The sequence below is a fragment of the Hyperolius riggenbachi genome, chromosome 2, assembly GCF_040937935.1.
Source record: "Hyperolius riggenbachi isolate aHypRig1 chromosome 2, aHypRig1.pri, whole genome shotgun sequence".
Classification (NCBI taxonomy): domain Eukaryota; kingdom Metazoa; phylum Chordata; class Amphibia; order Anura; family Hyperoliidae; genus Hyperolius; species Hyperolius riggenbachi.
In genome coordinates this window covers 527,434,177-527,448,477 of record NC_090647.1, presented here as the reverse complement: position 1 = coordinate 527,448,477, position 14,301 = coordinate 527,434,177, and the positions used below count along the sequence as shown (strand labels likewise).

Genomic DNA, 14,301 nt, shown 5'->3' with positions numbered 1-14,301 from the left:
CTGGCGGACTCAAAGCGCCAGAGCTGCAGCCACTAGGACACGCCCAATAGGCAGTAGCAGTGTTAGGGAGACTTGCCAAAGGTCCCCTACTGAATAGATGCTGGCCTACTGAACAGGCAGAGCCGAGATTCGAACCCTGGTCTCCTGTGTCAGAGCCCTTAACCATTACACTATCCAGCCACAAAAGTCACCCAAGTCCTCAGCTTATGTAACCTCTGACTCCAGGTATCCAAAATATATCCGACGACTCAACTCCACAGCCCTGCAATAAACGAAAGCTCCACGATGGTGTTCGGCATTTTGAATGACCGATGTGACGGATCACTGCAGCAGATAATCATTCATCGTCAGCAGTGTGTATAGTGTATTGAACAATTTTTAAACCACGCGTCTAAGTCTACAACGCTTATCTTTGATCGGTTAATGTCCCTAATAATTTGTTTATTTATTGCATTTATAAAGCACCAGAATATTACGCAGCGCTGGGCATGAGTTTAGGTTACAGACAATATTTAGGGGTGACATACAGCAATAAGACAATACAGGAATACAAGAAAACCAGATCACACAGCACAGTATGAGTACGATTGAGTATGATTAGATATCAATCATTTGGCATCTTGTTGGCAGTCTTCTGCCATCGTTCACCTCACATTGTTTAAAGCGGACCTGAACTCAGTACTTCCTCTCTGCTCTAAAAGATAAGCAACAGCATAATAACATTTAAAGAAAAATGTCTTTGTTACAGCTGATAAAAATCCTGCAATAAATCTGCAGTGTTTACTTCCTGTTTTCATGGAAGCAGATAAAGGGTTAACATCCTTTGTTTACAAATTAGCTGCTCTGCAGAGGCAGCCAGCTGACACAGCTGAGAGATCAAATTACACTTGTGATTAGTCACAGATGAGGGGAAATTAGAAAAGCCAAACTCTCTAAATCCATACAAGAGGCATTTTTCTCTGTTTTCCTTCTGTCCTGTGCAAGAGTACAGGTCCACTTTAATATCTTCTGTAATTGATTGTGGAATGATGGTTGATTGGTCGTTTCAGAACATTGTGTGTGGTGGAATGTCCTTGTCTTTAGTGAAGTGGCTTCAATAGCTTCCATATTATAAAAGCAATGTCTCCTTTGCACAAACTGCATATGAGTTTTATTCTGATTTCCCCGGACACCCCTGCGATGCTATTTACCACCAGCGCTCTGAGATCTGTTTCTGATTGCCGGTAATGCTCTCCCTTCTCATGTTATATTAATCTGTAACGACGGACACTTGCCGTGTTTAGAATGCACTCTGCGTGAGGAAGATTTACACCAACAAGAAAGAGGCTCTAATGACCGATATCCAGAGAGAATCTGCATGGTAATGATGTTAGCTGTTGGCATGCGGCGTTCCACGGAGCCTATGAGACAAGAGATGAAAAATAACCCTGAAATAGCAAAATAATTCCTAGAAAATCTGTTTGTGGCACAGAAGTTCTATCAAAGAACACGGACCGCTCTAGCTACGTGTCATGGGACTTCTGTGGAATCTGCTACATACAAGGTTTAAGTGTAACGGCTATGATTTGATACTTTGATTTTTCTATGCCCCAGACAGTTTCCTCTCTACGGCTGCCCTGCTGTTGCTAAATCATCTCACTCCCTGGTCTGCTGCTTCCAAACACTCCATTGCCACTCCCTGGTCTGCTACTACCTTGCTCCTTCCAAACCCCCCATCACCACTCCCTGGTCTGCTCCTCCCAAACACTCCCTGGACTGCTGCTGCCCTGCTACTTCCAAACACCCCATCACCACTCCCTGGTCTGCTGCTTCCAAACACTCCCTGGACTGCTGCTGCCATGCTACTTCCAAACACCCCATCACCACTCCCTGGTCTGCTGCTTCCAAACACTCCATTGCCACTCCCTGGTCTGCTGTTACCCTGCTCCCCAGGTCTGCTGTTATCCTGCTCCCCAGGTCTGCTCCTTCCAAACCCCCCATCACCACTCCCTGGTCTGCTGCTGCTCTGGCCTAACCCTCCAGTGCCACTCCCTGGTCTGCTGCTGTCCTGCTCCTTCCAAACACCCCATCATCACTTCCTGGTCTGCTTCTGCCCTGCTCCTACTTGACACTCCATTACCACTCCCTGGCTTGCTGCTGCCCTGTTCCTGCATAACACTCCATTGCCACTCCCTGGTCTGCTGCTGCCTTGCTTCTGCCTAACCCTCCAGTGCCATTCCCTGGTCTGCTGCTGCCCTGCTCCTGCCTAACCCTCCAGTGCCACTCCCTGGTTTGCTTCTTCCTTGCTCCTTACAAACATCCCATCATCACTTCCTGGTCTGCTGCTGTCCTGCTCCTACCTAACCACTCCATCACCACTACCTAGTCTGCTCCTGCCCTGCCAAACATTTCATCTCCACTGCCTGGCTTGCTGCTACCCTGCTTCTGCCAAACACTTCATCACCACTCTCTACCTTGCTGCTGCCCTGCTCCTTCCAAACACTTCTTCACCGCTCCCTGATCTTCTGCTGCCCTGCTCCGTCCAAACATTCCTTCACCATACCCTGATCTGCTGCTGCCCTGCTCCTGCTAAACCCAGCACTCCCTGGTCTGATGCTGCCCTGCTCCTGCCAAACACTTCATCGCCACTCCCTGATCTGCTGCCCTGCTTCTTCCAAACACTCCACTGCCACTCCCCTGTTCTGCTGCTGCCCTGACTAAATAATTTATAAATAAATATTGTGAAAAATAAGCAATTGTATTCATTATTTTCACTACAGTTCCTCTTTATAGCAGATAGTCTACTAGCAGCTATTTTTGCTATTCCCAAATTAATCGGTGCTTTTTTTTTTTTTTTTTTTTTTTTTTTTTTTTTTTTTTTTTTTTTTTGCATGTACACATAGAAAGACCTTCTGGCATTATAACTGAACCCAGATACACTAATAACTTTTCATAACCAAAAAAACAACAAAGCTAACACAAAGTGAGGAGGGGATTTGTAATAACTCCTATAACTTGGCATATACTTTTATTTAATGCTTCGCCAAGTCTTGTTAAAGTGGAAATATTGCTTTGACCCCTTAAATGACAGGAAAGGAGTCATTTATGTAGGAAGTCACCTGCCAAATTGGAACGTTACACCAAAAATGACAAAACCTGTGTATTTTATGTTGCTGACCTCTGCACAAAGCTCTGCAAGACCTTCTCATGAAAACACGTCTTTACTGGAAAGAAAAGGCCATCTGTGGAGATGATTGACATAACAGGACCATCCACTTGTGACCTTGACCATGCCGTGTTTATCTAAGCCTGCTGCAGTCAATGGTGTGGATGATATAAGGGCTTGTGACATTGTCACCTCAGTGTAATCCATTCTGCAGATGCTTCTCCTGCCCATATGGTGACAGTGTTAGATAAACAAAGGCCTGGAAACCGACTCCCAGCTATGCGGCGAGACCGGCTCCTTTAAGACCTCGCAAGTTGCTTATTCTGTTTATTATAACAACCAAAAGGTGCAAAAAAGTGTGAGGAATTTCAAGGGGTACAAATATCTGCACCTCCCCCCTACTCCTTCCCGAGAGATAAATAGCCCAAACGCCTCAGAGCAGCTGATGTGTCCATTATAATGTCCTATGTCAAATGTTTTCTGTTTGTCTTTGGTTCCATCAATCTCCTGGAGGATTCGGCTCACTGGGCTAAAGCTGTGTACAGAGTTCAAATAATAGTAATAAATACAATAGTCTCTATAATAGGAATGCTGTCCCTTTTTTCCTCAGTGCATCCAACAATTACTGTTCTTGGCTGTCCCTCAGAGAAGATCATACTCTGATGCCTTAAGCTACATACACACGGGAGACAACTGTCCCCCGTTGCACAGAGACAAGAGACCAGACAGCAACAGCTATACACACGTCTCGCCAGAAAGGCAGAGGCGCGGCGGAAGCTGTCTGTGAAGGGAGCATCCCCCGGCCGGAAGCGCCATTCACTTGCGTTTGTCTCCCGCCACTAGTCCGCATACACACGCAGTACGCGTGGCGGACTAGTGACCGTTGCGGAGACAGAAGTTGCCGGCGATTTAACTTTTCAATCGCACGGCAACTTCATTTCCCGGCTACAGTTCGTGGCGCGCAAGTCATACACACGGAGCAACTGTCAACCCAACATGCGCGTGCCACATGTTTGTGGCGACAGTTGTGTCCCGTGTGTATGAGCCATAAAACTTAAATGATCAATATTCTAGAAGTGTGGAACTGTTGCCCCATAACTCGTGTCTGACCGGTTATGAACAGAGCCCTATTGCCTTATGTCAGTCTTTCTTAACCTTTTCACACAGGAGCAACCCTTCAAATAACTTTTGGATCTCAAGGAACTCCTGTGGTAGTGGAACGAGGGAGGATTTTTTTTCTTTCTTTTTTTTTTTTTTTTTGCAGGATGCACAATGCTTGAAAAAGTGTGGCTTAAAACTTTACCAGCCTCCTTGTTTACCGCCATTTCATGTTCCTCATCTATAGTGCTCCCTATTACATTAACCTGTATCAGTGATTTTAATATAGTTCCCACATTTATAGTTCTTTATTAAACTGCCTCCTCATACTGTTTATTTATGACCGCGCTCCTCATTACACTGCCCCCCAAGCCTACTGAGGCCAGTCTCACCAAAGTAAGGGCTGGTTCACACGGGTGTCTGCTCAGCTTTCACTTGGTGCTGCGTTCAAACGCCAGCGTTTAAAAGCTAGCTTTTGAAGGCTTTTGGGAAGCGTTTAAGGCTAGCAGTTCCGGTCTATGCTATTGTTTCCTGGCGTTTACCGCCTCTGAAAGCAACTTGTTGCTTTCGAGACTAGACGCAACGCCGGGATCTACCGCCAGGCTTTCATGAAAGCCTGCAAAAGCCAGCTCTAAACGCTCCCATTCACTTGAATGAGACGGCGGTAGATCCCAAAAAACGCCGCGTCTGAAACGCCACAAAAACGCCCATGTGAACCAGCCCTAAAAGTGGCAGGAAACCCCTGTAATGTCCTCGAGGAACCCTGGGGTTCCAGGGAACTCTGGTTGAGAACGCCTGGCATATGTTGTAGCCGAATACAAACACTCGTCTGGTGGACTGTGGAGTACCACACATCTGTATAAGTGGTGATTAGGGTGTCGTATACAGACCCCGCCACTGTCTACCATTTTCCATGGATCATTTTCAAGTTGCAGACTGGTGTGGTCACCTGTTTATTCATTTGGTGTTTGGTGTCAGAAATGATGAAAGGGGCTGTGTTAACCTTACTGGCATTTCTCTTACCGATAAGAAAAATGGGGATAAGCAGGCTAGCTCTGTGCACACAGGGAGAGACTGGCTGCTGACCCCTCCCAGATCCTCTACCTCATTTGGGTGGTGATGCCTTGGGGGGAGGAGCTGTGTGCATCGATAATTAGCCCACATTCACAAATTTATATGCATTAAAAAAAAAATATAAGGCTTAAAGGTCTTGTTCACATTATATCCGTTTTTGTAAAATTTTAAGCGCTGGTGATTTTCAGAATTGCCCTGAAAGCGTTGTGCAATGTTTCTCCATGAGAGAGTTCATATCAGAACGGTTCATTTGCTATCCGCTTTGAAAAGCGGTGCTTGGGCCATTTTTGAGGCGATTTGCCTCAATGGAAGTTATAGGAAAAACTCAAAAGGCTCACATAATCGCTTTGGCAAGCGATTGCGTGAGCGTTTTTAAAAAAAATAAATTGTATTTATTGTTTCCGGATTTTCTTCCGGATCAAAAGATTGAAGCGCTCTGCAAAAGCGCTTACAAAATCGTCCACAAAAACAAGCGAAGACGCAGAAAATCGCCGGAGAACGCTTTAAAAAACGTGGAAAAAAAGCCCACCGCGGACGGACATGGGAGCCGAACGCAATGTGAATAAGGCCTAAAGGGAACCTAAACTGAGGATATGGATTTTTCCTTTTAAAATTATACCAGTTGCCCGACTCTCCTGCTGATCCTGTGTTTCTAATGCTTTCAGCCACCGCCCCTGAACAAGCATGCAGATCAGGTGCTCTGACTGAAGTCAGACTGGATTAGCTGCATGCTTGTTTCAGATGTGTGATTCAGCCACTACTGCAGCCAAAGAGATGAGCAGGACTGTCAGGCAAATGTTATTGTTTAAAAGGAAACATCCATATCCCCCTCAGTTTAGGTTCCCTTTAAAATGGATTTGATAATGTTCTTTACATCCTTCTTTCAGTACATGCATAGATTAATAATAAATGCATAGAAAACCTACACATTCCTCTTAATTTTACTTGCAGCTCAATGCTTGAGATTTGAAGACAAATTAATTATTCTGTATTTTTTCCACTCTGCCTTTTTGTAGGATGTCAATCAAGGTGGCGAGGGCAGTGAGTTTACAGACAGCGGTATCGAGGGCACAACCACCGACACAGACTTCACATCCAGGCGCTCCAACGCTACCACGTCCAGCTATTCCCCCGCCACCAGCCGAGCGTTCATTGGGAGCGACAGCGGGAGCAGCTCTGGAGATGTCCTGCGCCAAGGAGTGTACGAGAACTTCCGGCGGGAGCTGGAGATGAGCAGCGCCAACAGGGAACACCTGGAGGAAGCCAGCTCGGCTCTGAGCGATGAACAAAGCAGCGGCACTTTAAGCTCGCCCGGACAGTCCGACATCCTGCTGACTGCGGCGCAAGGGACTGTGCGCAAAGCTGGGGCGCTGGCCGTCAAGAACTTCCTTGTGCACAAGAAAAACAAGAAGGTGGAGTCTGCCACTCGCAGGAAGTGGAAGCATTACTGGGTCTCTTTAAAAGGTTTGTAGACTTTAAGGATGAGTAACTTAAAAACAAGCTTGAAAGCTGAAATGGATTGTCAATAAGATGCTAATAATTCTTGTTGCAAACTTTAATTTAAAGGAGTACTGTAGGGGGTCGGGGGAAAATGAGTTGAATTTACCTGGGGCTTCTAATGGTCCCCCGCAGACATCCTGTGCCCGCGCAGCCACTCCCCAATGCTCCGGCCCCGCCTCCAGTTCACTTCTGGAATTTCCCACTTTAAAGTCTGAAAACCACTGCGCCTGCATTGCTGTGTCTTCGCTCCCGCTGATGTCACCAGGAGCGTACTGCTCAGGACCAGTATGGTCTGTGCCTGCGCAGTACACTCCTGGTGACATCAACGGGAGCGAGGACACGGCAACGCAGGCGCAGTGGTTTTCAGACTTTAAAGTGGGAAATTCCAGATGTGAGCCGGAGGCGGAGCCGGAGCATCGGTAAGTGGCTGCGTTGGTGCAGGATGTCTGCGGGGAACCATTAGAAGCCCCGGGTAAGTTCAACTCATTTTCCCCCGACCCCCTACAGTATCCCTTTAACCACTTCATGACAACACAACGTATATATATATATATATATGTCCTGTGTATTTGTGGAGAGTGCACAACCAGTTTGTTACTAAATGTGGCACATGTGGCATCATTTTAACCTTGCCGAGTTGTAGAATACATTTTGAAATGTCTTAACGCTTGAATCCACATCACATAAAAAATAAATAGGAACCAACTTAATCAAAACATAAAATGTCAATTTCAAAATGATGATCACACTTAGGAAAGATGTAGGAAAGCAAGAACATTTTTGCATATTCTGTACCAAAATAAAAGACTTGTAAAATGAAAACAAAGTTACAGAATATAAAAGAAAAAGCATATATTTTTACCTTAGGGACTTGGCTTTTTAAATATGTATGCCATGAGGGCATATTACTATTATTTTTTGCAAATAAGGTCTTGTAATTCTTGATAGTGTACAATGAGAAAGCAAAAAACCCAGAAAAAAAACACCTTTATTTCCAAATATAATAATGTCACCATACATTGTACTAGGGACATAATCTAATTGTTGTAATAACCAGGATGGATGGATAAGCAAATACAATTTGTGGGTTTAACTTATAGCTAGAACGGTTTATTGTAAAGTTATACTGGATGTAGATGGAGAAATAGTGTATTTTTTCTATTTCTTCCCTTATTTTCCCTTTAAAATGCATAGAAAATAAGATAATTACTAAAACAAACTTACTACACGCTAAAAGCGTAATGTGTCCTGAAAAAAACAATATATAGATTATTTAGGTGTGATAAGTCGTAATAAAGTTATTGGCGAATGAACGGGATCAGCATTGCTATGTGAAAATTGCTCTCGTCCTGAAGTGGTTAATGCAAATTTATGCAGATTGGAAATGGCCCGATCAAATACTTAAAGCTGCCGCATTTGATTGTTTCAGTTCCAAGTTGCATAAAAAAATTTTCCCTACCAAAATGCAGCTGTAAAGCACTTCCTTTTTCTTGGCCTAGGCTAGATTAAGCAGCAGGAACTTCCTGTCCTGCAGTTTTTCAAGCAAATTATGAAAAATACTTCACACTTTTACCCATATGCAATTACGTTTTTTTCCTGAGTTTTCGCCTAGGGGATATTTTCAAACTTGCCAATAAAATGCCCTTTAAACCACCAACAATCAAAAAAAAAAAATACTCAAAATGGTTTTGATGGTACTTTTTAACCAACTTTTTGGTACTTTTTCCATTGCAAAGTACTGATAAGTTATTCTAAATCGAAAATGAAAAATGATCTCCTAGGACGCTCAGGAGAAAAAGTAAATTGCATATGGTGCTTTGTGTTTTTGGCTGTGTAGCATAGCTAAATGATGACTAAGCTAAGTGATAACTACATCAACTGCTGTATGGAAGGGTTGGCCGTTTTCCCGAACACATCACAAGCTTTCATGGGAGGTGACCTCATGTATGATCTTGTGGTCATGTGACCTAAAGGTGCCCATACACTCGTCAGATTGGCAGCAGATAGACAAGAAATGCATCTGATGATCTATCTGATGCGTTTTTAGAACATTTTTTACCAGGATAGAATTCCAATAGATTTCAGTTTGAAATCTATTGAAATTCGATCTGATGGCACTTTTTTGCCATCAGATTTCCATTAAGGCCAATGCAAACTGATAAGCAATCTCATCAGATCGACCTAAATTTTCCACCCTGCAAGTTCGATGGAAATCCATCGAAATCGATCGAAATCGGCCGTCGATCGGTCGATTGGCCAACCGATTTGCAATCGATTGATCGATCGGTCGGCCAGAAAATCGGCTGAGTGTATGGGCTGCGTAACTGTTGGCTGCTAATTCTGACATGCATATCAGTGTAGTATTACATTAGGTAACGGTTTCTCATTAGACTTGGTCTGTCCTCTCCCTTCTCCACTGGCCTTATCAGTTCCCTGATAAACTCCCATTTGTCAGCCTGGAACAAATTAGGATTTTTTTGTTGTTGTCATTATTCAACTTCCACATCTGCTGTATAGTTTAACCACTTCACCACTGAAGGGTTTTACCCCCTGACCACCAGAGCAATTTTCACCTTTCAGCGCTCCTTCCATTCATTCGTCTATAACTTTATTATTACTTATCCCAATGAAATGAACTATATCTTGTTTTTTTTCGCCACCAATTAGGCTTTCTTTAGGTGGGACATTATGCCAAGAATTATTTTATTCTAAATGTGTTTTAATGGGGAAATAGGAAAAAATGTGGGAGAAAATTATTATTTTTCAGTTTTCGGCCATTATAGTTTTTAAATAAAGCATGCTACTGTAAATAAAACCCATGAAATGTATTAACCCATTTGTCCCGGTTATAAAACCATTTAAATTATGTCCCAATCACAATGTTTGGCGACAATATTTTATTTGAAAATAAAGGTGCATTTTTTTCAGTTTTGCATCCATCCCTAATTACAAGCCCGCAGTTTATAAAGTAACAGTGTTATACCCTCTTGACATAAATATTTAAAAAGTTCAGTCCCTAAAGTAACTATTTATGTTTTTTTTTATTGTATTTTTTTTTTTTTTAATTACAAAAAAAAATAAAAATTGGGGAGTGTGGGAGGTAATGAGTTAATTTATTGTGTAAATGTAATGTTTGTATATGTAAAATGCTTTTAGGGTGTAGTTTACTATTTGGCCACAAGATGGCCACAGAGTGTTTGTTTACATGCGACCTGTAAGCGTCCGGAAGGACGCTTACAGGAAGCAGTAGGAGGCTGGGAGACTCACAATGATCTCGCTGTTTCTGAAAGAAGCAGCAGATCATTGCGGGGGCTAGATCAACGAACGGGAATGGATTTTCCGGTTCATTGATCTCCGGGCGAGCGGGCGGCGGCGTGCACGAGCGGCGGGAGCGTGGACAGCGGCGGCAGCGCGGAAGGTACGGATTTCTCCGTCCCTGGTTTTTTAGGGGGGAAAAAAGGGACGGAGAAATTCGTACCGCTGGGGGTAAAGTGGTTAAGGTAGCCATACACTGATCGATTTGCCATTAGATCGACCAGCTGACAGATCCCTATCTGATCGAATCTGATCAGAGAGGGATCGTATGGCTGCCTTTACTGCAAACAGATTGTGAATCAATTTCAGCCTGAAACCGATCACAATCTGTTGAGCTGCTCCTGCCGCCTGTGCCCCCCCTCCCCCTGTATACATTACCTGACGCTGGCTCCCGGGCGTCTTCTCCACGCTGCACCGCACCGCTCTGTTCCGGCTCCATCCCGGTGCTTCCTGTGTCACTCCGTGACCAGGAAGTTCAAATAGAGCGCCCTCTATTTGAACTTCCTGGACACTGCAGTGACACAGGAAGCGCCGGGATGGAGCCGGAACAGAGCGGTGCAGCGCGGAGAAGACGCCCGGGAGCCAGCGTCAGGTAATGTATACCTGATCGGATCGGCCGCCGCTAGCGACGCGCACCCTACCCGCGGGCGATTGAGGGCAATTTCCCGCACGGCGCGATCGACGGACCGATCCCATTTCGGGAGGAAATCGTATCGGCGGGTACGTTTAGCGCGAACAATTGGCAGCAGATTCGATCCCAGGATCGAATCTGCTGTCGAAACGGCCGCGAATCGGGCCAGTGTATGGCCACCTTTAGACTTTACAGTGGTTAAAAATATATATTTTATTACCACAGAACACTCGGTTTAAAGTGGAATTTCTGCCAAATTGTAAAATCTCGGAGAGAAAGGGTGGTACTCCTCTCCCTCGGAAAGATTTCCTCTTGTCCTGGTGGCTTTTGTTCCTTTATTCCATGTCTGTTGTCTCGGACCGCTCAAAGACGTCTGCTGGAGCGTCTCCATCCAATGTCAATAAAAAGTGCAAAATCATTTGTATGAACGTAGTGAAGATACTCTACACACACACGCTAAAGCTACCTACACACTTAAGGCGCGTACACATGCCGGATTCCAGTAAACGACGGCTCGTCAGACCCACCCGCGGGGCGGCCATTCTAGCGACAGTTTCCCTGTGTGTACAGTCTGTCAGCAGACAAAGACTGGTTTTGACAGATCCGCTCAGCCTGCCGACAGACTGTACACACAGGAAAACTGTCGCTAGAACGGCCGCCCCGCGGGCGGGTCTGACGACCCGTCCGAATAAATCAGGTGTGTGTACGCCTTTAAACCCGAGGTGAAAATAAACGAATGAGATAAACAATTGTATCTATCCTCCGATAGTAGTAGAAAACTGACAGAACCGACAGGTTTTGAACTAGTCCATCTCTTCATGGGGGATTCTCAGCATGACTTGTATTTTTTATAAAAATATTCCCTGAAAAGGATTTATACAAAGATGCTTGCTAGCCTTCCTGTTCGCTGCACTCTGATTTCTACAACCTACTGTAAGTGACAGCAATATAGGGGTAAATTAATTTATGGCTCATTTTACTCTGGAAGAAATGTGTACTTCTCATTTGTATGTGTTTACATATAGTGATAGTGGTCCTTTAAAGGGAAAAATTTGAAAAAAAACATTAAACCTAGCAGCGTCTATATTTTAGGGATGTCTTATGGACCTTCTACCCCCCAAAAACAGTCTGTAACCACTTGAGGACTGCAGCCGAAAACCCTCCTAAAGGCTAGAGCAATTTTAACTAAATGGGCCACTGCAGCTTTAACGCCAAACTGCAGGGCCGCACAACTCCGCACACAAGTGATATCCCCCCCCCTTTTCTCCCCACCTACAGAGCTCTCTGTTGGTGGGGTCTGATCGCCCTCCCCCCCCCCCCTCCCCTTTGTGTTTATTTATGTTTTAATAAATATTTGTTTTTTAATGTTTTTCAACTAATTCTTTTTTTTTTTTTCTTTTTTTTTTATAACAAATCCCCTCCCTCCCCCCAGCCGGCCAATCACGCGATTGGCTGTCATAGGCTACTGCCTATGAGAGCCGATCACTCTCTTGTCCCCCAGGGGGACAGCCGTGCCGCACGGCTGTCCCCAGTACAGCGCTGCTGCAGATCGCTGCGCTGTACAAGTAAATAGACGGCGATCACGCCGTCTAACAGTCTCCACTACACTGCCCAGCTACACTACACTAATCCCTGTTGCCCCTACCAGTTACACTACACTACACTTATTCCTGCTGCCCTACCAACTAAGCTACACAGCAATACACTACGCTACAATTAACTAAACTACACTTCACCGCACTGCACTTAAATAAACTACACTGTAGTACACTTTCATACTATACCTGCTCCTGCCGCCGCGCTCCTCTCCCCCTGGCACCAGGTCCGCGATCCTCTCCTGCATCACCCTGGCAGCGCGCTCTCCTCTTCAGTGGCAGCAGTAGGCTGGTACACCGGTCCCCTACCACTATGCAGAACAGCCGGATCCTGCATACCACTGGCTCCATCCACATCCCTGCTCATTATCTGCGCACCTGCCCTACCGCTGCAGCTGGAGAGGAGCGTGCTGCCAGGAGTATAGGATCAGAGGGGATCTCAGAAGATGCAAGACCCGGATCCAGGGTTAGAGGATTGCGGCGGGAGGAGCTGGTAAAGTATAGCGGTAGTGACTCTGCGCACTCTGCATCGATTTTTCTGTATCTTTGGAACATAAGACGCACCCACTTTTCTCCTGAGATTTTGGGGGAGAAAAAGTACTTCTTATATTCCGAAAAATACGGTAACTTTTCAGCAGTTTTTTTTTTTTTTTTGGAATCGTATCCCTGCATTACTGACCTCTCACTTTACTATAAGGCAGGCCAGTGACGTCAGGACACTTGCACACACTTTTGATTTCTGTCCAGAGTAATAGTTCCAGATGAGGACATTCTAAGCTATGTATGCCTTGTTACACTTCATTTATCATCCAGGAAGCCAGAATAGAATAAGCTATAGCAGCTCAATCTATTAGCGAGGGACTTCCCCAATGTTGGATAGCAGCAGCCAAGTAACCCCTCCAGGGGAAGCATGTTTATGTGTTTGTGTGTTCAGCTTGGCTGAGCTCCTGGTAAACTGAAGGAGGTCAGGATGGTTCCCCACCTCAGTGCAGGAATTGGACAGGAGGGGATGTCACAGCCTGTATTGTTATCTTGTGGAAGGTGATGCCCGATCTCCATACAGAGCAGATAGCCGATCCTGGTGAAAGGTTCTGCTGTTCACAGCTGTGAGTCACACACAGCCCTTTTAACCTATTGTGTGCGAGTGTATGAAATCCTCATTGTGGGCAGTGTGTGCTGGGAAGTGACTAACCCTATGGAATCCTCTACATGTCGGATCTGGAATGTGATTCCTGTGGAACAAGAGAGATGAATAGTCCTCTGAGCTGGGTGGGATGTCAGTGGATTTGTATGCATACACACTGCCACCGACGTGTGGCTTGCTTAGGATGCCTGGCAGCATCTTGGCACAGGTGTGTTACCGTAGCCACACATGTCTCAATTTAATTAAAGCGGACCTGAACTCAGAACTTCCTCTCTGCTCTAAAACATACGCAACAACATAATAATCTTTAAAGAAAAACATTTATTTTACAGCTGATACAAATTCGGCAACAGATCTATTTATTTATTAATTTAAGTATGTATATAGTGCTGAAATATTACGCAGTGCTGTACATTGTATATTGTCTTGTCACATAAGTGTCCCTCAGAGAGGCTCACAATCTAGTCCCTACCATAATCTTATGTCTATGTATGTATTGATGTAGTGTATGTATCATAATCTAAGGCCAATTTTAGGGGGAAGCCAATTAACTTATCTGTATGTTTTTGGGATGTGAGAGGAAACCAGAGTACCAGGAGGAAACCCATACAGACATGGGAAAAATATGGGATTCAAACTCAGCGCTGCAAGGCGAGAGCACTATGCCACCATGCTGCCTACAATGTGTCTACTTCCTGCTTTCATGGAAACAGACATAGGGTTAACATCCTGTGTTTACAAATAAGCTACTCTGCTGAGGCAGTCAGCTGGCACGACTGAGAGATGACATTACAGTTGT

At 44.8% G+C, this 14,301-nt stretch overlaps 1 protein-coding gene across 12 annotated transcripts in view; it reads left to right on the top strand.

The window, feature by feature from the left end:
* The window catches only part of TIAM1 (TIAM Rac1 associated GEF 1), a 497,838-nt gene that overhangs the window by 309,331 nt on the left and 174,206 nt on the right, over positions 1–14,301 (top strand). For all 12 annotated transcript variants that reach the window (XM_068270618.1, XM_068270623.1, XM_068270612.1 and 9 more), the window contains one exon: positions 6,334–6,781. In XM_068270618.1, coding sequence (XP_068126719.1) covers positions 6,334–6,781 — 448 coding nt within the window. The remainder of the gene's footprint in view (positions 1–6,333; positions 6,782–14,301) is intronic.